Source organism: Colobus angolensis, unplaced genomic scaffold (genome assembly GCF_000951035.1).
Source record: "Colobus angolensis palliatus isolate OR3802 unplaced genomic scaffold, Cang.pa_1.0 Scaffold188, whole genome shotgun sequence".
Classification (NCBI taxonomy): Eukaryota; Metazoa; Chordata; class Mammalia; order Primates; family Cercopithecidae; genus Colobus; species Colobus angolensis.
The window spans coordinates 2,888,441-2,914,774 of NW_012115021.1; the positions used below are offsets into that span (position 1 = coordinate 2,888,441).

At 44.3% G+C, this 26,334-nt stretch overlaps 1 protein-coding gene across 1 annotated transcript in view; it reads left to right on the forward strand.

The window, feature by feature from the left end:
• Positions 1-17,731: 17,731 nt before the first annotated feature.
• BEND2 (BEN domain containing 2) overlaps positions 17,732-26,334 on the forward strand; it is a 56,579-nt gene continuing 47,976 nt past the window's right edge. The window contains 4 exon segments of the mRNA XM_011940221.1: positions 17,732-17,756; positions 19,589-19,801; positions 22,395-22,529; positions 23,607-23,725. Coding sequence (XP_011795611.1) covers positions 17,732-17,756; positions 19,589-19,801; positions 22,395-22,529; positions 23,607-23,725 — 492 coding nt within the window.

The window sequence follows — 26,334 nt, forward strand, 5'->3', positions numbered from 1 at the left end:
GTCAAAAAAAAAAAAAAAAAAAAAAAAAAGAAAGGGCCCTTTATATTACCTAGTTTAAATAAACTAGTATATTTCATCAAATCTAAGACCTCTTTGATTGTAAGATGCACCACTGTTTAATAAACAGTAAAAGAAAATGCTACCTATTAAACTATCACCATTGATTATAAAATGCAAACTGATTTCATAGATGTTAATGTGAAAAGATGGGTGGCTTAAGACATAAAATGTTAGCTCTTAAAAGCGGAACAGGTGGTTTTATTTATTTTTTATTTATTATTATCTTTTGAGAAAGAGTCTCTCTCTTGCCCAGGCTGGAGTGTAGTGATGCTATCTCAGCTCACTGCAACCTCCGCCTCTTGGGTTCAAGTGATTCTTCTGCCTTGGCCTCCTGAGTAGCTAGGATTACAAGTGCGCACCACCACACCTGGCTAATTTTTGTACTTTTAGTGGAGATGGGGTTTCACCATTTGGCGAGGCTGATCTCGAACTCCTGACCTCAGGTGATCCACCGTTCTCGGCCTCCCAAAGTGCTGGGGTGCCACCGCACCCAGCCTGAACAGGTGGTTTTAAAAGGTGAATGAAAAGAAGTTACATTAACTGAATTGAAGACTAATAATGTAAGACCAAGGGAATGGCAAGAAAATGGCAGAGCTCGTCTGAGCTTTGCAACAACCTAGTACAAATTAAAACAAAAGCGATCTCATCAGATCTGCCCCAAATTCACAATTATCAAGGAGACTTTGAAATGTGAAATTATATCCATTATCGTAAGAAAAAAGCCTTACCACAAATGTGTATTTTGCCTTTAGGTATTAACTAGTACTAGGATGAAGCCATCGTATTTAGCAAGGCATGTAACAATTTCCTTGCATCCAGCCAAGGAAAAAAAGGGGAACTTGGAATGATTATAGATTAAGAGAGTCTTAAGAGTCATGTCACCCAAATGCAATGCACAGACCTCGTTTAGATGCTGATTAAAAGAAAACAACAGGAAAAATGCATACATGAGACAATCCAGGGAAAGGTGAATACTCAGTGGATATTAGATGATACTGAAGAGTTGCTCTTCATTTCTAACAATGGTGCTAATTGGTATTATAATCGTATTTTGAAAAGATGATGCCCCTATCTTTTGGAAATAAGTATCTTATAAAAATTTTACATATTAAATGAGATGATATCTGGGATTGCTTTGAAATAATTCAATGGGGAAGGAGATGCAGATGAAACAGGGTTGACCTTATGTTGGTATTTGTTGTGGCCAGTGACACATACATGGGAATCCATTACACAAATTTCTCTACTATCATGTATGTTTGAAATTTTCCATAATAAAAAGTTTATGCAGAATATAAAGACAAATTTTTCTATACTTTTCAGAGATGTCTGAAGTCAAGCAACATTCAATATACAGACGGTTTCAGTAAATTAATGATCAATATTTAGACTTCTTGCTTGAGGTTTCTTAAAATTAGCCAAAGACAGCCAAGCCACCTACGACTGAGAAGCACCTGTTCTTCCTGTTATGATTGAGAAGGAAACAAGGTTGAAGTAATAGATGATAAACAAAACAGGGTAAAGGGTCAACTCATTCCTTTGTCAGTAAATAATTGGGAGGCATGTAGAAAACAGGAAGACTTGAAGACACATATCCAGATAAATGGCAGGGTGGCAGGTCTGCCATTCTGTTGAATGAAATGACAGGTGTTTCTGAAACTCATCAGTGTGTGGTGGAATCTGATGCTGCTTTCCTGGAGGAAGCGATGGTCAGAAAGGGAAGACCCTCATCCCTTCACCCATGCTCCTCCACACTCTGCCCTCTCCAAAGGGGCCTCTACCTCTAGGGTATTCTGGGGAATTCCTCCAAGTACAAGGGCTGGTGGTTTCAAAGTTGTTAGCACTCTCTCAGTTGGTTATTCCAGTTATTACCTCTCTAATTGTGTTTGCTTTTCAGACAAAGGGATTCAGTTCCTTTTTCATTCTTTTTCCCCATATACAGTTCTCTTCCATACACCTGAAGAAGCCCCTCATGACTCATATTTGCCAATATACACCGTTCTGCATGTTGGGAAGTCTCTCTCTCAGGAGAGTCCACCTAGGTCAACATCACCGTAAACGACGTCACTATGAAGTCACTACCAGTGGGTTTCCAAAGACCATAAAATCCCTGGTTTTGGCCAGGCGCGGTGGCTCATTCCTGTAATCCCAGCACTTTGGGAGGCCGAGATCATCACTTGAGGTCTGGAGTTCGAGGCCAGCCTGGCCAACATGGTGAAACTTCGTCTACTAAAAATACAAAAATTAGCCAGGCGTGGTGGTGCACGCCTCTAGTCCCAGCTACTTGGGAGGCTGAGGCAAGAGAATCACTTGAACCCGGGAGGCGGAGGTTGTAGTGAGCTGAGATCGCGCCATTGCACTCCAGCTTACTTGCTCATGATCCGAAGTAGATGTCCTTCTGCCAGATGGTGATTTGGGGACCCAGGCTCCTTCCGTCTGTGGCTCCACCATCCCTAGGACCTTGGGGTCCTTGGACTCCTGGTGGCAGGGCACACATCACTTCTGTTCTCATTCCATGGGCTGGACCTCAGTCACATGGCCACACCTCACTGTTAACAGTGGCCAGGAAAAGTCTGTGTACCCAGGAAGATGAGGAAATGGGTCTTTGGTAACTAGCCAGCAGTCTCCACTATACATCACGATCCTAACATCAGAACATCACCTGTTTATCCCTCCTGTAAGTTTGTCAGTTTCTCTGTGGCACCCCTCTAACCCCATGACACTCACACACCTGGCTCCCCTTAGCCTCCTTCCCTGATATATTATCTTTACGTCACTTAAACTTATGGCTGCTTAGATTATTGTTCCCAGCAATCAACTCTTCCCTACAAAGAATATTTCTTCCCATTCATTGCAATGGGATTTGCTCTTCCTCCCTGAAGGTGAACTCTGTTGCCCAGCCCATTGTTGCACTTGGCCCTGAACCCTGCTTTGGCCTTTGGGAGGTACACAAGTGGACTAAAGAGCACCACATCAAGCAGAAGCCTTCCTATGGGAGAGATCATCTGTCACATGCTTCTCTCTTGGCTGTGAGCACAGCATTGGCCAGACAGAGCTGCCCCTTCAGACTGGGTTCTGGAGCAAGCAAGAAGGCCTGTGGGGCTGGGCCAAGGCCATCCTGTGGCCTCCTTCATATTATGTGAGCAAGAAGTAGTGTCTACAGTTGTAACTTACTGGGATTTAGGGATTCATTATCATAGCTTAAAAATATGGTGAGATGCAACTGATACATTTCCTGCCACGGTTCATTCATTCATTCACTTGTTTATTTGCATATTGGATGTCTTTCCCCGCTAGAACGAACTCTTCATGAGGGCAGTGAGTTTCACCAGCTTTGATTCTTGCCATCAGGGATCAATTACTTGCTGATAGAATCATAATCCTGGGAATCAGATCGAGGCTGAGTTTTTATTTTTTAATTTTTATTTTTTGGGTTACAGTTTGGTTTTTATATACACTATAAGGAGACAGATGTTACAGGTAAAGACAAAAACTCGTACATGGGAGGTATACATTGGTTCGACCGGAAAGGCAGGACAACTTGGGGCAGGGACTTACAGGTCATAGGTAGATTCAAAGATTTTCTGATTGGCAACCTGTTGAAAGAGTTAAGCTTTGTCCCAACACTTGAAGTCAGTACAAAGAAATGCTTGCATTAAGATAAGGGGAATTGTGGGGGTCCAGATTCTTGTTATGTAGATGAAGCCTCATAGGTAGCAGCCTTCAGAGAGAATAGATGGTGAAATAAAGCTGAAGCCTACTGGGCTGCATTCCCAGGAGGCCAGGCGTTCTTAGTCACATGAGGAGTTAGGAGATAGGGGCTGAGTTTTTAAGTAGCAAACATACTGAGCCATTCCACAAGTGTCAGTGAATGACTGATATAAGGTGCCATTTGGCCTTTGGATTATTTTCTGGTTGGTTTCACTTCTGTGTTTTATATACAGCCAGTCAAGCACTGAAACTATCAGAAGAAAGAGGGAGTTATTGGAGGACAGTGTGGCTCTGAAGAGAATTAAAAACTGGTTTAACATGACATCTTGCTAGCAGCCATTGAGTCACTCACTCTCGCCTTCTTACTAAATACCTTTCAGAAAATGAAAATGACCAGAACACAGGGTACCTCTGAAAATTAGGAGGGCAGGCAAGCTTTTGCCCATCTGGGAAATATTTCTACAACTCTCAGGCCCTTGAAGCTGGATTGAGAAAATACATACATCATCAATTCTAAGATGTTCTTTTTTTCCCAGGCACGAACGTGTCTGACATCTGGATGGGTTTTACAATCCATGGCGTCTTCAGATGCCATGTAGTATGGTCATTTGGGGCGTGGCCATGCTGCACCCCCTGCGTTATTCCTTCAGGTTATGTCAATTCCAAAACACCCAGCAAACCCTAGCCAAGGAGGCGGCTGCAACTCCTGGAGCCGGGGCGTGGGTAGTGCATGTGGACCCCACAGGCACAGCACTGCAGGTGGAAGCTGAAGCAGAAGAGCCCTGATGGGAGCCCACACTGCCAAGTGGAGTTTTCAAAACCCCGTGTCAAAGAACCAGGAAGTGGGGGAGGAAAACGCCCCATAAGTCACTGCAGACTGACAGGGCATGAGAGAGTGCACAGCACAGGCACCATTCCCAGCCTCAGGATGCTCGCAGTCTATCTGGGAAGACAGCATGAACCATACAAACACCTATGTAACTCATGAGTGTGCAAAATACGGCAGATGGCATAGCCATGAGAGATCCACCAGGCAGCCTCTACCTGGCTGAGAAGATTGTGCGGGGCTTCTGGAGAAAGCGTCGTTTCCACCAAGACCTGAAGGAGGATGGGCAGGGGTCAAGGGAGGTGTGTGTCGAAAGCCAAAGACCCTGAGCAGGAGTCTTCTGTCAAGACACACCTGTCCCTCTTCCAGTAGGTCTGTGGCTTTCTTTTCAAGACATCCTCAGTACATCTGGTGATCATTTGATTGAAAACCTTTATCTTTTCCCCAGGATAAACCAATTGTTCCTACACTTTTCCCAAAGGGTAAATTTATCACCTTTATCACATATTAAATCCTTATAAAATGTTTTAAAAACATAATGTATTATTTGTGTGGAACAAAATTACCCCCAAACTTAACAGCTTAAAACAACAAGCACTCAGGATCTCACACAGGGTCTGATGATCCGAAATCTGGGCACTGCTCAGCCGCGTGGTTCTGCCCCAGGGTCTTACAGGTCATGCACTCACTGTCGGCTGAAACTGCAGTCATCTCAAGGCTTGACTAGGATGGGGCTCTGCTTCCCAGACGGCTCACTCATGTATAGGATGACCAGCTTGTCCCCAGAGTTAGCACTGAGAGGCTTGTGCCCTGGCTCACTCCACAGTCCCGGGATGATTGGTCACCCACACACGTTGACTGGAGCCCTCGACTTCGCTGTGGCTTTTGGCAGAAGGCCTCCGTTCTCATGGGGCTACCATCTCAGCCACCTATTCCCTCTGGTACAAGGCTCCCAAGACTGCGGCGGAGGGAGGCAAAAGCGATTCAGGAGAGAGGCAGAGGCATCCGAAGACCTTTCACAAAATTGAGCACAGGTTCAGCAACAAGGAACATGTGAATTACAGGAAACAAATACTGTCTTTTGTAGCCTGGGGTCAGAAGTGACGACTTCTGCAGTGTTCTGTTGGCCCCCAGACCATCCCTGATTCACTGTGGGGTGGATTACACAGGAGTGGGACTACCGGGGGCAGGGGGGGACCACTATGGGTCAACTTGTGGGCTGATGCCACACATGAAAAATGTCGAGCTTCGCCAGTGATTAAAGAAACATGAAGTGGCCGGGCGCGGTGGCTCAAGCCTGTAATCCCAGCACTTTGGGAGGCCGAGGCGGGCGGATCACGAGGTCAGGAGATCGAGACCATCCTGGCTAACACGGTGAAACCCCGTCTCTACTAAAAAAATACAAAAAACTAGCCGGGCGAGGTGGCGGGCGCCTGTAGTCCCAGCTACTCGGGAGGCTGAGGCAGGAGAATGGCGTGAACCCGGGAGGCGGAGCTTGCAGTGAGCTGAGATCCGGCCACTGCACTCCAGCCTGGACCACAGAGCGAGACTCCGTCTCAAAAAAAAAAAAAAAAAAAACATGAAGTGAAACGGTGTGTGTGATTCTTCACCTTTTATAAATTTAGCGAAGTCATGGAGGCCATAATCCTAAGTGAATTAATGCAACAGAAAACCAAATACTGCATGTTCTCACTTATAAGTGGGAGCTAAACATTCGGTACTGATGGACATAAAGATGGCAGCAAAAAAAAAAAAAAAATGTGGGGACTATTAGATGGGGGAGGGAGGGAAGAGAGCAAAGACTGAAACACTCATTGTTGGGTGCTATGCTCACTACCTGGGTGACAGGATCATTTGTACCCCAAACCTCAGCGTCACACAATATACCCAGGTAACAAACCAGTGTGTGCACTCCCTGAATCTAAAATAAAAGTTGAAACAAAATTTAGCAAAGGTCAAAGCAATGTCAAGTACTCATGCTAATGGTATGTGAATTTGGTGTAATGTGTCCTAAAGGCAGTTAGGCATCACACAGGAAAAGCCTGAAAAAGACACACAGCTATTGATTTGGTAATTTCTCTACTTCCAATGTATCCTGCAGAAGTAACCATGTGCTCAAAGAGTAAGGTATTAACAAGCCTGTTCATCACAATATTGTTAGAAATGACAAAGGGCTCATAAACAAGTCCACAATAGGGGAACTGTTGAAATTATGTTACATCCATTCAATGCACACATTTGCAGTCATGAAAAAGTTATACAGGGGAAAGTTATTTATTCACATGGAAAGATACACGATATGTTGATCAAAGCAGGTCACAGGTAGATTTGTAGCATTCCTTCTCCAGGGGATCCCATTGTGTGTTTATACTCAGATGTGTTTATACATCTAGAAGATATTTGGAAGATACACATGAACCCATCTATAGTTGGTGTGGAGGGGCAGGTGGGATTCTGGCCATGTTCTCTTTGTTTTGCTTATCTTCACTCTCTGATTTCTCTGCAGCGCATTGGTGTTATAATAATTGTTCAATTGCAAGAACACAGGCTATATCATGTCCAAATCACTGTGGAAGACAAAAGGCAATAAAACATTGCCATTTAGCAGGCAGCAGAAACAGCCAAAATCATAAGGAAAGAGCATAATGTATGTCAGAAGACCAACTTAATGTAATGACATTACATAGAAACAGATTAAATGCCCATGTTAAAATGATTCCAGGATTTATTTTTAAAACAATCTTATGCTTTTACCTACCTCATCATTTACCTCAAACATTAGAATAAAGGGTCGAGCTGGACATGGTGGTGCTTGCTGTTGTCCCAGCTATTGGGCAGGCTGAAGCAGGAGGGTTGCTTGAGCCCAGGAGTTCGAGACCATAGGGCAACATAGGGAACCCTCTGTCTCTTAAATAAATAAAGGACTGGACAAAAACTGATCAACAAGCAAACAGAAAGTGCCACCGTGATGATACTGATCCGGGTGAGGGAGAATTAGAGGCAAAAACAGTCAATGCATCAGGAATGGCTACCTGGTATGAAGTTCAAGTACAGATCATGAAGGTGTGTATGATCAATTACACATAATCAACAGTAGAAAGCAGAACCAGATGAACCTCATGGATAATTTAGTAGAAAGGCAACAGGAATGAAAGACTTTGTTCTTAGCTTTTGATAGATGTATGCAAAATTAATGGTAGATATTGGTATCATTGTAAAGGCATTATTAATAGACATCAAATTCAAAAAGGGAACACAGACTTTTCAGGACTCCATAGAACGTTCATAAAATTGAGTACCTACTACGCTACCAGAACCCTCTGAATGTCAGAGCACAGTACGGGCTATGGCCTGGGGCAAAAAGTTGGAAGTTAATGAGAGTCTCTGAGGCACTAACAACAAAATCAACAATCACCACCACCACCTTTCTAGGCACAGCTTCTTTCCTGAACTTTCTCCTTGTGTTCCTGGCCCGTGCATCCAACACTCAGCTAATGCCTCCACCTCCAAGCCACAGCCATCTCCTGTTCATCATCCCTGAGTCTTTTCCCCTCCTGTTTTTGCCACTCTATACCTCTTCAGTCCCGCCTGTGTCAACAGCACCCTCAGGCAGGAGTCATGAGTGTGGGTTTGCCATCTGCTGCTTCACAAACCCTTTTCACCTTGCTTAAACCTTCAGTTTTGTCTTGTTACTCTTTTAGGTGAAGGCAATCTTTAAACCCTCTGAACTAGACAAAATTACATTCCCTTTAACAAAAGCCATATTCCCATGCCTTTTTCTAATCTTTTACTAAAGAAACATTATACTTTCCTTACACACCTTGTATGTAAAACTGTTTCTCCAGTAGTGTCAATTACATATTACAGTGTTAACTCTTAGCAACTTTTATTTTTTGTGATCTCGGCTCACTGCAACCTCTGCCTCCTGTGTTCAAGTGATTCTCCTGCCTCAGCCTCCTGAGTAGCTGAGATTCCAGGTGTGTACCACCACACCCGGCTAATTTTTTTGTATTTTTAGTACAGATGGGGTTTTACCATGTTGGTCAGGCTGGTCTTAAACTCCTGACCTCAAATGATCTGCCTGCCTGCCTCCCAAAGTGTTGGGATTGCAGGCGTGAACCACTACACCTTGTTAACCAATAATTTTTAAAACTGTCTTTATTTCCAAAAGATTGCTAAAGTCACGTGAACAAAAGGCATTGAAGTTTCTTTCTTTTTTTTTTTTTTTGGTCAGAGTCTTGCTCTGTCACCCGGGCTGGAGTGCAGTGGTGAGATCTCGGCTCACTGCAACCTCCACCTCCCAAGTTCAAGCCATTCTCCTGTCTCAGCCTCTTGAGTAGCTGGAATTACATGCGCGTGCCACCACGCCCGGCTAATTTTTGTATTTTTAGTAGAGATAGAGTTTCGCCATTTTGGCCAGGCTGGTCTCAAACTCCTGACCTCAAGTGATCCACCCACCTCAGCCTCCCAAAGTGCTGGGATTACAGTCATGAGCCACCATGCCCAGCCTAGGCCTTATTGTATTACTGACACACCAACACATGATGTGGCTCTGACCATCTCTTCCTGTCTTCCTGCCATTGGTACTCACACAGGATCTGCCCCCGCCCATCTCTTCTGTCTTTCTGTGCTCCATCCTCACACCTCTTCTGCTCCTGTCCGTGTCTTTCTGTTTAAGTAGGGTCCATACCTACCCGTGATGTGTTTCCTTCCCTTCTCTCATTGTCTTATTTGATTCTGACCCTTACTGAATATTAGACCCATCCTTCTCCTCTCGGCCACCCTTGTGAAGCTGCCCTGGCCATTTCTTGGATGCTTTGGCATGTCCAGCTTCCTCCTGAATTCAGGCCCCGCCCTTGCAGTGGCTCTTCCTGGGTTCCTCTGCTCCCAGGTGTTGGGGCTTCTTCCTCTTTGGACCATTCACCTCTCAGTTCCAATGTGGCCTCTCAGAGAAGTCTTCTGTGACTGTCCCTCTTGGCACGTCCTCCCTTCCTTGTCATCTCCTTTTACTTTCTTCACAGTGCTCCACGCCTCCGGAAAGTATTTTGTTCATTTCTGTTTTCCCTCCCCTTGCTGACCAGAAGGTCAAGGTCAAGGCCTGGTGTATGCGGCTGCCCGCTCTGTCCCCGCCTCACGATTGTGCTTGGCACCCTGGAGGTGATCAGTGAGGATGTGTTCAATGAAGAAGTGAATTCCAGGAGTCAAGACACAGCTCAGCAGGAGTGGCCACACACGCTGAAATCCACGGGACCCCAAGGCAGAGGAAAGCTGGGAGGAGCCAGAGGATTGGGACAGCAGAAAGCCGGCAGTCAGCTATGGCTAACTGCGCTTGCAGGACCCAGGAGGCGGAAGGTGGTGGAAGGAGGGAGGGCCGGGGGTGTGGGTTCAGGGACGAAAAGAAACGCGAGAATTTGAGTGGCCGGGGAAGAAAACACTCGGCAGCAAGCGTGTGAGGCACGCCTTGGGCCAGGGGCTTGGCCCTCCTTCGGGGAGGGCTGGTCCTGCTGTCGTGTTGCCGTCGTGGGAGGGAGCTGGAGCTCCTGGCCTATAGACAGGGCTTGACTTCAGTCACCAGGAGCCGCTGTCTACACGTAAGACAGGGGCAAAGAGCTCAGGTTGGAAGCGGGGTGTTTAGAGGACACCGTGCCCTGAGGCAGGTTGAGAGGCGGGAGGATTGCTCAGGTGGGATTCGCAGGTGAGGACCACGGGCTCAGGGAAAGGGCTGGGGAGCTTGATCTCCTGGTGTAGCAGAGGGGCTGGAGAGACCAGTGAAAATGGAGACCATCAGAGACAGCCCTTGGGCCACGGGGCCGGGGTCCAACCGCAGTTGGCGTCATTCCGCAGGGGGAGGAGTGGTGGAGCCTGGAGGGGAGGTACGGAGGCTTCTCAAGCCATCCTCGGGGGGTGCCAGGGCCACGGGGCCACAGAGAGCAGGGGCCCAGCACTGGAAGCCAGGGAGGCGCGAGTCCAGGACAGGGTGCCCCTTGGGTGAAGGCAACACACGGACTCCTGTACCAACACGTGCGCGGGTCACCAAACCCACACCAAGTCAGAAATTCCAGTGCACGCAGACGGTCTACCAGTTCCTGCTGAGGGTCTGCGGAGGGCCTATGGGGGCCGCCTGTTCTCAGGGCCGGCTCCTGCTGGCTTGGCCCTATCCAAGGAGGCCCCTCCATGGCGCTTTCCTTGCCTCTCCTTCGGGGCCCCTTCTCCGTCCAAGAGCCTCAGAGCCTTTCAGAAAGGGATTGGAGAGGGAAAGACCTGCCCAAGGCGCTCAGGGCTGGACCCTCTGCCTGTGTGGCTTCATCACAGAGCTCAGGCAATCCGAGTCTGTTTTCTCCTTGGTCCAAGGAGGATCGCCCCTCCCCTGACAGTTCAGGGAGGTCAAGAAGGGGAAGTGCCTCATCCCAAAGGGTGCCCACTCTGTCTCTGCCTGTCTTCCTGCCTTTCCCGTCCCCAGGCTCCTGCTACTCCCTTTCCTACAGCCTGGCCACGGCTCACCCCACCACACACACAGTGGAACTGTAGCCCTAGCAAGCCTTACTATTAAGGAAGACTTTAAATTCCTTCTCCAAATTCTTTTGAGCTTGGATTCTGGACAGCTGAGCAGGGCCTGGAGCAGGAAGGACCTTGGGTAGGCTTTGAATGAGATCCCAGGAGCTGTGGGAATCAACTGAAGGGTGATCAATGGTGGGAGGCCACACAATCAGATCCGTATTCTGGGAGCTCTGGAGCTCTCAGCCAACAGGAGCTGACCATCTGCTCCGCGCACTACCTGGGATATGCATCCCAACCGCGTATTTTCCTTGGGGTCCACTCGAAAAATTTCTTCCTGCCTTTTCCTGGGCTGTGCTTAGAAGAGCAAGCATCCCTCTGAAAGTAGTCGGAGTTGTTGGGTTAATGACCGCGAGTGAAGCACAACTCTCTTTCTCTTTAAAACGATAGAGTAAAGTACTTTCAAGCTTGCCTGAGGTCTGAGAAGCTGAGCTTTCTGCAGTGCTCTTAGCGGAACCTTTGACTAGAGCATTCAAAATGAGTCTTCCCTGTTTGCTTTCTCAGCATGAAAACGTCAAGATGCAGAATCCAGAAAGGTCACTGGAGCCTGGCCCTCTGCGATCTGGATTCGAGGCTGCAGACTCTCTGTTGAACTGGGCGAGGGGGAGGGCAGAGTGCGCTGGGGCCCAGCCTCCTGGGGCCCTGAAAAGGTGGGATGGTGCAGGCCAGTCCCCCCACCCAAACGCAGGCGCAGGAAGAAGCCACATGGGATTTGCTTCCCCACCAGGAGCTAGGTGAGTGAGAGGCAAGCCCTGGAGTCATGCACCTGGTGACGATCAGCATGGGCTGATGGGGTCAGAGGAGGTGACAGCTCGGGTTGTGCCTAATTAGGAGGCCTCCTCCAGCTGGAGGTGCTTCCACCTTCTACCACCCCTGGGGCACACCTAAGACCCTGTTAGCCACCCCTCATCCCCCTTCTCCCCCGGGAGGCTGAGTGCTAGACTCAGCATGGGAGACAGGGTGAAGTTCTCAGGCAAATTTTACTCTACTAAGGTCACCGTTTTGTAGGTAACACAGAAATGGTGAGGTGCTAGCCTGTCACTCTGTCCCGTGCTCAGCCTGTCTTCCCCTTTTCATCACCATCTCAGCTCCATCCATCTTCCTCTCTCCCTCCTCTCTTTTTCTCTCTGACACACGCACGCACACACACACAGACACGTGTCTGTGCCCATGAACACATGGGATCCAGCTTTCACAACTGATGGCCAGAGCTCGGTGCTGCTCTGCAGCTCCTCCGGGCCTTTCCCTGTCCTTACAAAGAACACACCCTCCGATGGTTAATATTGAGTTTCAACCTGATTGGATTGAAGGATGCACAGTATTATCCCTGGGTGTGTCTGTGAGGGTGTTGCCAAGGAGATTAACATTTGAGTCAGTGGACTGGAAGAAGCAGACCCACCCTCAACGTGGGTGGGCACCATCTAATCAGCTGCCAGCATGGCTAGGATAAAAGCAGGTGGAAGAGCGTGGAAGGACTAGACTGACTTAGTCTTCTGGCCTACATCTTTCTCCCATGCTGGATGCTGCCTGCCCTCAAACATCAGACTCCAAGTTCTTAAGCTTTTGGACTCTTGGACCTTCGGCCACAGACTGAAGGCTGCACTGCTGGCTTCCTTCCTTTTGAGCTTTTGGGACTCGGACTGGCTTCCTTGCTCCTCAGCTTGCAGATGGGCTATTGTGGGACTTTACCTTGTGATCGTGTAAGTCAATCCTCCTTAATAAACTCCCCTTTATATATACATCTATCCTATTAGTTCTATCCCTCTGGAGAACCCTGACTAATACACACTCCTTTGTCAAACCTGCCCTTAGGGCCAAAAACCCACTGCAGACACTGGGGTCATCAAAGCAGCAGGCTCTCAGGGCCTCATGAAAGCATGGCATTGCATGCCTTGGCCAGGCCACCGGAGCTGTGTCCGGGGCTTCAAGCCACGGGTGATGACCACTGTGCCTGGTGAGATGGAACCCCCCCGGGTGGCAGGAGTTTGAATGGAGTGGAGTGGAAACAAGTGGAGAGTGGCGCCTTGGGCAGCTGGACACTGCTCTGTGGCCATATTGTCCCGTCTCGTGTCCTGTGGGCTGCATTTAAGTCAACTCTCCCTCTCTTCTCGCAGGCCCAGCAGGCAGGGCACGGCCTGCTTGCTTCCCCTGCAAATCAACCAGGTTGATGCTAGGAACCTGCCCCTGCCCCTAGTTGGGATTACAGGTGCCTGCCACCATGCCTGGCTAATTTTTTTGTATTTTTAGTAGAGACGGAGTTTCACCATGTTGGCCAGACTGATCTTGAACTCCTGACCTGACGTGATTCACCTGCCACACGTAGATTTATTACAGCCCAATTCACAATTACAAAGGTATGGAACCAACCTAAGTGCCCATTGACCGATGAGTGGATAAAGAAAATATGGTATATATACACTATGGAATACTACTCAGCCATAAAAAGGAATGAAATATTGTTTTTTGTGGCAACTTGGACAGAGCTGGAGGCCATTATTGTAAGTGAAGCAACTCGGGAATGGAAAACCACTTACTGCATGTTCTCACTTACAAGTGGGAGCTAAGCTATGGGTATACAAAGGCATGCAGAGTGGCATAATGGACATTGGACACTCAGAAGAAGGAGAGTGGGAGGATGGTGTGGAATTAAAAAAACTGCAGTGGCTCACGCCTGTAATCCCAGCACTTTGGGATGCTGAGGCAGGCAGATCACCAGAGGTTAGGAGTTCGAAACCAGCCTGGCCAACATAGTGAAACCCTGCCTCTACAAAAAAAAAAAAAAAAAAAAAAAAAAGCCAAGCATGGTAGTCCTGTAACCTGTAGTCCCAGCTACTCAGGAGGCTGAGGCAGGAGAGTCGCTTGAACCCGGGAGGCAGAGGTTGCAGTAAACCGACATTGTGCTACTGTACTCCAGCCTGGGTGACAGAGTGAGACTCCGTAGATTGGGTACAGTGTACACTACTTGGGTGATGGATGCAGTAACATCTCAGAATTCACCACTATATATTTCATCCCTGTAACAAAAAACCACTTGTACCCCAAAAGCTATTGAAATAAAAAACATTTAAAAAATAGTATCTTTGAAAATAAATAAATAAATAAAATAAATAATTCTTTGTAGAAATAAGTTACCATTACCTTTGCAAGAGAGAATGTTTTCTTGCTTTATGCAGGCACCTGGGAGTGCTAAATTCGCAGGTGACATGAGGCTCATGTAGAGACCACATGGTTAGTTTTTGGTTACTTTTACTCTGAAGATTTGTCTCTTTGTGGTCCCAGTTTGAGGTGGGAGGTGGTTTACAAACTCTCCTTTGGTGGGTCCCAGATTCCGACTTTTGTCCCTCAGTCCCACAAAACTACCCAACGTGTAGCTCAGCCTCCTTTGGCCTCTTCTGCATCAGCAAATGTCCAAGAACAAAAGCAATGCTCTCAGTTTCTCACACCTATCTAGGTTTCGGGTCTTTCTCAGATCTTAGCTCAGAAATTGTTAACTTTATGATATTCTTTAATGGTGTGTGTGTGTGTGTGTGTGTGTATATATATATATATATATAGAGAGAGAGAGAGAGAGACAGAGTCTTGCTCTGTCACCCAGGCTGGAGTGCTGTTTCGCAATCTTGGCTCACTGCCACCTCCACCTCCCAGGTTCAAGCAATTCCCTGCCTCAGCCTCCTGAGTAGCTGGGACTACAGGCACCCACCGCCACGCCTGGCTAATTTTTGTATTTTTAGTAGAGACCGGGTTTCACCATCTTGGCCAGGCTGGTCTTGAATTCCCGACCTCGTGATCCACCTGCCTCGGCCTCCCCAAGTGCTGGGATTACAGGCTTTAGCCACCGCGCCCGGCCTAATGCTATAATATTTAAAAAACATTGCATTCAGTTTTTTTTTTTAGTTGTCTTTCAGAAGATGTTCACCAGTCCACAATTACAGGCTGCGGAACTCCACATTGCTGTGACTGTACTGGCTGTTGACAGAAATACCTGCTCTGTGGCTGCTGTGGTCCAGCTTGCACCTGGGAACAGACAGCTTTGCAGCATCTCCTCCCACTTCTCCTGTGGCTGGGTAGCCTCCCTTGCCTGCTGTTCTTCCCTGCTCAGGTTAATGTAGCTTAGGTAGGACAGGAAATGGAAAGTCAGTCTCAGGCGTGACAATAGGAAAGTGTTTCTTCCCTCCCTCCCACCTCCCTCTGTGGAGAAGAGGCATCAGGCAAATGAATAGAGAGGACTGACCAGAAATTAAACTGAAGGGGATTACTGAGTATCTGTTGGCTATTCAATTACAGTCCATGAACAAACCTTGTGTACCTATTGAGTACTGTGTGCTAGAAGGAAATCCCAAAAGTTGGGTGCATCCCTCCAGGTCCAATATGAAGAGAAATACCATGCAGTAATTTGAAAAGGGAAAGTTTAATGTAAAGAATTATTGGTTGGGTGTGGTGTCTCATGTCTGTAATCCCAACACTTTGGGAGGCTGAGGCGGGAGGATCATTGAGCCCAGGAGTTTGAGACCAGCCTGGGCAACATAGGGAGACCCCCATCTCAACAAAAAAATTTAAAATTAACTGGGCATGGTGGTGCATGCCTGTAGTCGCAGCTACTCAGGAGACTGAGGTGGGCGGATTGCTTGAACCCGGGAGATCCAGGCTGCAGCGAGCCATGATCGAGTCACTGCACTCCAGCCTGGATAACAGAGCCAGACCCTGTCTCAGAAAAAAAAAAAAAAAAGAAAGAAAAAAATATTAAGTATAAAAGAGGACTGGAGTAATGAGAGATTAGCTAATAATAAAACTCTAAAATATTTTTTACAAATTACAGCTATAAGAAACAGGCACTACCCTTAGGGTTGAGACACAGTGTCTAAGACTCAATGAATGGCTTGCACTGGTGGACTTCACTGTAAATCTATTCTCTGGAATTTGCTGGAAACTCAACCTTGCAACTTGACGAATTTGCTGGAAATATATCCTCTATAAAGTACTGGAAATCTGCCTTCTCCTGCAGGAGAAAGCTACACTTTGCATCAATGTCCTCAGAGAGCACAGGTCAACCAGGAGGCAAAAAAAACCCTTTCCTCCTATGGTCTCCTTTTAGCACCTTCTACTGCCAAAGGCTTAAACTGTGTTACTGGCAAAGGGAAAAATGCTTAAAGGGCCCACATCCACTTTCACAGAGTCGGCAAAAGTGGGTGAAGTTGGAGGTGAGAGGTAACACATTGGTAACCAGCACAATGTATCCATTTCAGCCCTTGGTTTCCCTATGCATCCTCCTACACATATGTACACTCTGGTACGATAGCAAAACAACTCTGTGTTTCTACCTAACAACATACACCTTTGCTTCTCACAAGTAAAGAAATTCTTACCCTTCCCCCAAATGAGGAGACCCACAGTCCCAAGAGTCATTGTATAACTGACACAGTGAAGAAATGGATCCCAAATTCCAGGCACCAGGTTCTTTATATTTTATAACACTTAATTCTTAGAATCTTGTGAGGGAGGTGGTGTTCAAATATAAATAAGACATGGTGCTGTCCTCCAGGAACTTAGGAGAGAGGCATGTTGATGAGGATTTATAATATCAGGCAAAGTATTTAAATACTAATAGGGACGTGAAGATTACCTGCTGTGGGATCCTTCTTATTAGGGGGCTATCGGAAAGTGTCTTGATGGAGGTATTATTTGAACAGATGTAGTACCGAGACAGGTTTTGAAAGGTGTGAAGACAATAGTAAAGACATGGAATCAATCCAGGTGCCCATCAATGGTGGACTGAATAAAAAAAATGTGTTACATATACACCATGGAATACTATGCAGTCATAACAAAGAACAAAACCATGTTCTTTGCAGCAGCATGTACACAGCTGGAGGCCTTTCTCCTAAGTGAATTAACACAGAAACAGAAAACCACATACCGAATCTTCTCACTTGTAAGTAGGAGCTTAAATATCCGGTACACAGGGACAGAAAGATGGGAACAATAGGCTGCAGACTATTAGAGGGGGCAGGAAGGAGGGGAGGGGAGGGGTTGCTAAGTATTAGGGGCACATTTTCAAAGTCGGCTTGTTTTCGGATTTGTTCCCAAAGCCGGCACCGGATGTGAGGAAGCAACCCAGAAAACACTAGAAAGTCTGAACGCAATTCTCTTACATTGGACTTTTTTTTTTTATGATGTGCTTTTTGGGACGAGCAGAATTACACTGTTGGCTCCCAGTTCATTATCTCTCTCTCTCTCTCTCTCCATCTGTATCTATATCTACATATATTCACACACATATATAGTACAAATATATACATATACACATACATGTATATATTTTTGTAAAAAGGACACTTTAAGAAAATAGGTCAAAAGTGGGGGTGGGGGGGCGAGGCCCTTTGACACCCCAGGAGTCACGTGCTACTGCGCAGCTGCAGAGACGTGGTCCAGGCTCCTTCTCGCGCCTCATTGTGCCTCCGACAACGAGTGTACGCAGTAACCACGTAGTTACCACGCAGTTACCAAGGAGTTACCACACAGCCGCGGCACAGACATAGGCCTCAGGTCTCGGGCCTCAGAGCTAGACCCCGCAATCTCACAATGTCTGAGGGGACCGAGGAACAGGGTATGGTGACCTCCCCTCAACTGGCCCACTAACTTGGGCCTCAAGTTCTCTCAGAGTCTGGACGGCACCCACTTAGGCGGCCATTCAGGGGCGGCAGGATTGGCTACTCTTCGGCCGGGGCATGTTGGGGGGCGGCCTCTGAGTATTGGCCATCTGCCGCCGATTGCTCAGCGCGCCGGTGGGAAATTTGGCGTGGTGGACAGAGATGGCCCAGAGTTCAGGTCGTCTCAGGGGCTCAAGATGTCCCCGAGACGTGAGGTTATCCTGAGGTTCATGGCGTCCCCGTGGCTCTTGGTGGCTCGGGGTTGAGGTGACTCGGGCTTGTGCCCGAGTGTGTGAAGAGGCTGGGCCTGGTTGCCCTCCGGCCCGCGGTTCTCTCCGAAGCCTCGAGTGTTCAGGAAACAATGTAGGCGGTCGCGACGCCGGAGGGCAGCAGGTCTTCTTTCCTTCCTTCCTTTTTTGTTTGAGACAAGGTCTCGTTTTGTCGCCCAGGCTGGAGTGCAGTGGCGGGATCCTGGCTCACTGCAACCTCAGCCTTCCGGGTGCAAGCCATCTCACCTCAGCCTCCCGAGTAACTGGGACTACAGGCGCATGCCACCACGCATGGCTAATTTTTGCGTTATTATTATCATTATTATTTTTTGGTAGAGACGGAATTTTGCCATGTTGCCCAGGTTGGTTTCGAACTTCTGAGCTCAAGCGATCTGCCCCACTTGGCCTCCCAAAGTACTGGGATTACAGGCATTCGCTACTGCGCCCTGCCTGAGAACACACACACTTCTTATTGGCAATATACCATTCCAGCTCAGGGAAATACCATAATTTATTTAAGCTTTTGTTTATTTAATACTTTGGTTTAGATAATTAAGTGGTTCCTAATGTTATATTTTTTTTCCATGAAGACTATTAAGTAGACTTCAGAGTGACTCTTAAAAAAACCACACTTTTTATGGGTGAGAAAACAGAGGCAAAAGAGTCAATTTATCTAGCCCAACGGTCATACCTCTGGATAATTACAGAGCCTGAATTGGAATCTTCATTCTGTGATTCCTAATTTAGTACCATTTTCAAATCATCACATGCCCCTCACACTAGCTAATTATTTTATTCTCCTGCATTAGTCTTTTTGAAATAAAAAGAATAAATCCAAGTTATGATGTAGTTTAAATGTGATCTCTGAGTAAATACTTCAAGCTTAAATGTGTTCTTTTTCAGGCCAGCTTTAAGAAATAAAGCTTATTTTGATCTTAGACATTTTGCATAATGTGTTTTCGTGTTCATTAAAATGGTTTACTGAGTTGATATTTCACATCTGGTATATTTGTGGTTACCTATTTCACAGTTTGTGAGATTCAGATTTAATTCATTTCATAACAACATTTACTTTTGCACTTCATTTCTGCATTATCAGTCATCATAGACACTAATATTAGTTTTTAGAGAACAAGTTTAGAACATCATGGTCACCACAAGTATGTCTACTTAACACCAGTTGCATCATTTAAGTTAAAAGGATATCATCGAACACTGTGGCATGGGCCAGCTGGCCACATTTCTTAAATGAGAAGAAATTTATTACTCTACGAAATTGGAAGTACTAGAGATAGTAGTCTATGTGTGTATACGCATACATATGTATATACATACTTCAAAACTTCCTACTATTGGTTCATTAGCTAACTTGTAATGATTACAGATATAAAAATACATAATACAAATTTTCAGCTAAAATATGTTTTTTAAACAGTCTATAACTTTATAAGGTAGCTTCCTCAAGAAACTGTTTATTTAATGTGGTATTTAATCTAATCTTTCTCTTTGCTTATTCTTAGATTTTTTTATTGTAATTGTTGACGACAGTGATGATAACAATGATTGCAGTATTGACATAGTGGAAGATTCTGAAACAGCAGATAATTCCACTGATGACATAGCAAATGATTCCACTTATGACACAGCAGATAATCCCACTGATGACACAGCGACAGAACCAAATTTTCCAGGCGACAGTGATGACCATCACCGTCCACTCCAAATGTCATATGGTAATTTTGTTAAATTTCCTCCTTGGCAAAATTTTGCCCTCTGGTCCCCATTTCCAGTAAATTGCTCAAATATTCCTGTAACCTTTACAATAATTAGTTATGACCAGAGGGCTTAGCTTCGTGGCAATACCACAATGTTTACTTCTGCTTGCGTTTTCCCTTCACTTAACCTTTGCCATGTCTCCTTTTTTCTGTGTAAGACAGTCCCAGGAAGCATTGGGGAGAATATATTCTCTTTGAACAATTATTTATATCTGGCAACTATAATTATAACAATTTGGTGGCAATGCAAAAGTAAAAAGCTAAAACTGAACTTCTAGGAATAACAGCTTAAGTCAAGAGTCCATGGAGCAGGTGGCATGATTATCTATGTAGAAAGTCTCAAAGAATCAACAAAAATCTCCTGGAAGTCATAAGTGATTATAGCAAGGTTGCAGGAAACAGGTTAATATACAAAACTTAATCACTGTACTACATGCCAACAATAAACAATTGGAATTTGAAATTTACATTAGTGTCCAAGACCCCATGGAAAGTGGAGTCCTGCAACCAGAACTGCTATAGCCCACTGGTCCTTTGAATGGCTCTCTAGGAAATGTGAGACCCTCCACATCCTCACTTGTACAGAGAGTCATGAGATGTTAATTCCTTGGAATATTTCTTCCTTAGCTATATGACAATTTATTCTTTACCCTTTGCTTAGAGAATTTGATTTTCTTCTCTTCAAAACGTGGAAATGTTATTGCTTATGTTGGAGACTGGTACATTTTTTCTGTAAGGGGCCAGATAGTAAATATTTTAGGCTTCACAGGCCATAAGGTCTCTGCTTTAAGTATTTAACTCTGCCTTTATAGCATGAAAGCAGCTGATATGTAAACAGATGGTTGTGACTGTGTTTCAATAAAACTTTATGGTCGTTGAAATTTGAATTTCCTATAATTTTTCCATTTCATGAAATATTCTCCCCCCCCCCCATAATTTAGAAATGTAAAAAAACTCCATAACATCTTAGCTTATGAGCTATACAAAAGCAGGTGGCAAAGCGGATTTGGTCCACAGGTTATGGTTTGCTGATCCCTGATCTGATACCAAAAACGCAGTTTGATACCACTTACCTGTTTTGGTTTTAAAACTATAAGCAGGGCTAGCAGGATACTTCTTTAGTGTGTTATAGAACATCTGATATCATGGAGACAGAAAGTAGAATAGAGGTTACCAGGGACTGAGGTGAGGGGGAGTGTAATGGGTACAGAGTGTATGTTGCGGATGATAGAAATATTTTGGATATAGATAGTGATGATCGTTATACAAGTCTCTGAATATATTTAATGCCACTGAATTGTATATTTACAAATGATTAAAATGATAAATGTTTGCCTTTCAATGTATACACATCATTATATCAAAATAGTGAAAAATTAGAAGCCATATAAATGTCCCACAGTGGAAAACAGATAACAGAACCTCTGGACAACCATAAAATGGAATATTATGCAGGCATTTAAAAATATTTTTAAAATTATAAATGACACACAAAATTGCTTAAAAAATATATGAGTAAGATAAATAAATGTATTTAAAGGTTACAATATTTATTGCTGATGGATTGCTTTCTCTTTTTATTTAGATTCTGAATTATTTATAATGATCTGAATTTTTTAGGTGAACTTTTTTTTTTTTTTTTTGAGATGGAGTCTCTTTCTGTCACCCAGGTTGGAGTGCAGTGGTGTGATCTCGGCTCACTGCAATCTCTGCCTCCTGGGCTCAAGCGACTCTTCTGCCTCAGCCTCCCGAGTAGCTGGGATTACAGACATGCACCACCACACCCAGCTAATTTTTGTATTTTTAATAGACAGGGGATTTTACATTGTTGGCCAGGCTGGTCTTGAACTCCTGGCCTCAAGCGATCTGCCCGCCTCAGCCCCCCAAAGTGCTGGGGTTACAGGCATGAGCCACCATGCCCGGCCATAGGTGAACTTTTTATGGAAGTTATATGACATGCAAAATATGCACACATCATAAATATACAGCTTAAATAATTTTCAAACTAATACATGCATATAACCAGCACCCATACCAAGAAATATACGGTTATGAGCTCCCTAGAATCTTATCCACCCCGTTTCAGTCACTACTCTTCTTTGTAAGGTAACCACTATCCTGACTTCTCCTACCATAGATTACTTTTTTCTGTTTTTGAGTTTTATACCAATTGAATCATATGCTATACTCTCTTTTATATCTGGCTTTTTTTTTTAGAAACAGGGTCCTGCCGTGTTGCCCATGCTGTACTTGAACTCCTGGGCTCAATTGATCCTCCTGCCTCAGCTCCTGTGTAGCTAGAACTATAGGCACGTGCCACCACACCCGGCTTGTGTCTGGCTTTTTTTACTTCTTGCTGTGTGCTGCAGTAGTTGGATTATTCTCATTGCTGTGTAGTTCCTTTGTTTGAATACATCAGAATTTAATTACTTATAGCTTGTATTATAGTCAGAAAAAACAGCTTAAAAAATAAAATTTGGTTGAAGTTACAGCTCAACTTGGAGGTATCTTACTGTATCTTTTATTATTATTATTATATTTTTTGAGACAGGGTCTCACTCTGTCACCCAGGCTGGAGTGCAGTGGCACGATCACAGCTCACTGCAGCTTCAACCTCTTGGGCTCAAGCAATTCTCCCACCTCAGCCTTCCCAGTAGCTGGGATGACAGGTGCATGCCACCATGCCAGCTAATTTTTTAAAAATTTTTAGTAGAGATATCTTGCTGTGTTGCCCAGGCTGGTCTCCAACTCTTGAGCTCAAGTGATCCTCCTGCCTCAGCCTCCTAAAATGTTGGGATTACAGGTGTGAGCCACTGGGTCCAGCCTGGAGGTATTTTATAACTTGATATTTCTATATAACTTTAGTCTGTGTTTATCTAACTTGAGAGTTCTCCCATTTTCTTTATCCCCTTTTGATTTCTCTCTTTTGGGTCCTTGGTCATTAGGATCTCCACTATAGAATGAAAGGGAACAGGAAAGAGATGAAACCTGAATCCCTTAATTGTGCCTCTCATTACTGCCCTGGCTCAGGAAGGTTTAAGTGAAGTAGCTCTTTCATTAAAGTGTCCCTCCCAGTCACTGTGATGCAGGCTTTCAATGCAAATCTCTAGTACAAGATATAATCCAATACTGTTGTGGCCAGTGTCTTCTAGTTCCGTAGTTAAGTGACTCAGAGCCATAACCAGACCTTCCTAATTCTAGATTGTTTGGCTTACATTTCACATCCATTTATTTAGGATTAATATAAACTTTAATAAGGCAATCCTAACTTGAAAGCTGAAATGGCCGTTAGAGATCATCTCAACTGATGTTAACCTGGCAGATGAGGAGGTGGTGTCTCTAGTGGTCTGTCCAGCCCACATAGTGGTGGGGGTCTGATCTAGAATAGATTCCTGGCTTATAGTTTGGACACAATGCCGTCTCCTTAGTCAAGGGCCTTTTGGGGCTCCTTTACAAAAGCAGTTAGCCCTTGCATTCTCTTGTTCATTTGTTTCCAGCATTTACTGTGTAGGCTTTAAGTTACTAAGCAGTTACTTCACAGTTTGCAATTGCATTTGATTTGATTCTTATTCCTAGTTACGGGTAATATAGCCCTTCAGTTTTAAAAGAGTTGCTCTAAATTGGTCATGGAAGAATTCTTGTTTTGTCACTCTAAAATTCAACCCAAAGTCCAATTCAGTTTGAGTTAGCATTCTGGGAACATATCTGTATTAAGGTTATTAAGAGAGTAGTGTATGAAATAACTTTTTTATGCATTGCTTCACAGTAGCCCATGGTGACCAAACCATTTCACAGATCAAATGCCCAGTACATTTAAGAAGATACAGTTACAACTCAGAGGAAGTGGATTTGCCAAAAAGAGGAAGATTATCTACTCCAGAGGTAGATATTATGGTTTGCTTATTAAAGTGAAAATCTCTCTTTGTTCTTTTCATTCTACTGTATTTCTTTTTAAGAAATGGAGTTGAATTTCATGCAGTCAAATGCACAAATCAGTGAGTTTTGAAAAATGTGTATACTTACACCCCATGAAGATAATAAACATTTTGGCCGGGCGTGGTGGCTCACACCTGTAATCCCAGCACTTTGGGAGGCCAAGGCAGGTAGATCACCTGAGGTCAGGAGTTTGAGACCAGCCTGGTCAACATGGTGAAACCCCATCTCTACTAAAAACACAAAAAAATTAGCTGGGCACAGTGGCATGCACCTGTAGTCCCCACTACCCAGGAAGCTGAGGCAGGAGAATCGCTTGAACCCAGGAGGTGGACGTTGCAGTGAACCGAGATCACTCCACTGCACTCAAGCCTGGTGACAGAGCAAGACTCTGTCTCAAAAAATAAATAAATAAAACCCTCAGCAGAAACAGCATAGAAGGCACATACCTCAAGGTAATAAAAGCCATCTATGACAGATCCACAGCCAACATTACATTGAATAAAGAAAAGTTGAAACATTCCCCCTGAGAACTGGCACAAGACAAGGATGCCCACTTCTACCACTTCTATTCAACATAGTACTGGAAGTCCTAGCCAGAGCAATCAGACAGGAGAAAGAAATCAAGGGCATCTAAATCAGTAAAGAGAAAGTCAAGCTGTCACTGTATGCCAGTGATATGATTATATACTTAGAAAACACTAAAGACTCATCCAAAAAGCTCCTAGAGCTAATAAATGAATTCAGTAAAGTTTCAGGATACAAAATCAATGTATCAGTGTACACAAATTAGTAGCACTGCTATACACCAACAATGACCAAGCTGAGAATCAAATCAAGAACTGAACCCTTTTGACAACAGCTGCAAAAAAAGAAGAAAAAAGAAAAGAAAAGAAAGAAATACTTAGGAATATACCTAACCAAGGAGGTAAAAGATCTCTACAAGGAAAACTATAAAACACTACTGAAAGAAATCATAGACAACACAAGCAAGTGGTAAAACATTCTCTGCTCATGGATAAGTAGAATCAATATTGTGAAAATGACCATATTGCCAAAAGCAATCTATAAATTCAATCCAATTCCCACCAAAATACTATCATCATTTTTCACAGAACTAGAAAAAAAATTCTAAAATTTATATGAAACCAAAAAAGAACCACATAGCCAAAGCAATACTAAACAAAAAGAACAAATCTGGAGGCATCACATTACCTGACTTCAAACTATACTACAAGGCCATAGTTACTAAAACAGCATGATACTGGTATAAAAATAGGCATGTAGACCAATGGTAAAGAATAGATAACCCAGAAATAAAGCCAAATAATAGAGAACCCAGAATTACAGCTAACTGATCTCCAGCAAAGCAAACAAAAACATAAAGTGGAGAAAGGACACCCTATTCAACAAATGTTGCTGGAATAATTGGCAAGCCATGTGTAGAAGAATGACTCTGGATCCTCATCTCTCACCTTATACAAAATCCAACTCAACATAGATCAAAGACTTAAATCTAAGACCTAAAAAAAAGAATAAAAATTCTAGAAGATAACATCAGAAAAACTCTCCTAGATATTGTCTTAGGCAAAAAGTTTATGACCAAGAACCCTAAAGCAAATGCAACAAAAAACAAAACTAAATAGTTGGGACCTAATTAAACTAAGAAGCTTCTGCACAGCAAAAGAAATAATCAGCAGAGTAAACAAACAACCCATAGAGTGGGAGAAAATATTCACAAACTATGCATCTGACAAAGGACTAAAATCCAGAATCTACAAGGAACTCAAACAGATCAGCAAGAAATAATAATAATCCCATCAAGAAGTGGGCAAAGGACTGAAATAGGTAATTCTCAAAAGAAGATATACAAATGGTTACAAATGGCTAACAAACATATGAAAAAATGCTCAACATCACTGTCAGGGAAATGCAAATCAAAACCACAATGAGATACCACCTTACTCCTGCTAGTGTGGCCATAACTTAAAAATCAGAAAAATAATATCATATATGTTGGTGGGAATGTTACTGCTGGTGGGAATGTAAACTAGTACAACCACTATGGAAAACAGTATGGAGATTCCTTAAAGAACTAAAAGTAGAGCTACTGTTTGATCCAGCAATCCCACTACTGGGTATCTACCCAGAGGAAAAGAAATCATTATATGAAAAAGACGCTTGCACACATGTTTATAGCAGCACAATTCATGATTGCAAAAATATACACCAGTCTAAATGTCTGTCAACCAATAAGTAGATAAAGAAAATGTGGTATATATTTACCATGGAATACAACTTAACCATAAAAAGGAACAAAATAGTGGCCTTTTCAGTAACATCGATGGAGTTCTAGGCCATTATTCTAAGTGAACTAACGCAGGAATGGGAAACTGAACATCATATGTTCTCACTTATAAGCAGGAACTAAGCTATAAGGATGCAAAGGAATAAAATGATACAATGGACTTTGGGGACTCAGGGGAAAGGGTGGGAGAGGCTGAAGGATAACAGACTACACACTGGGTAGTGTACACTGCTTGGATTCTGGGCGCACC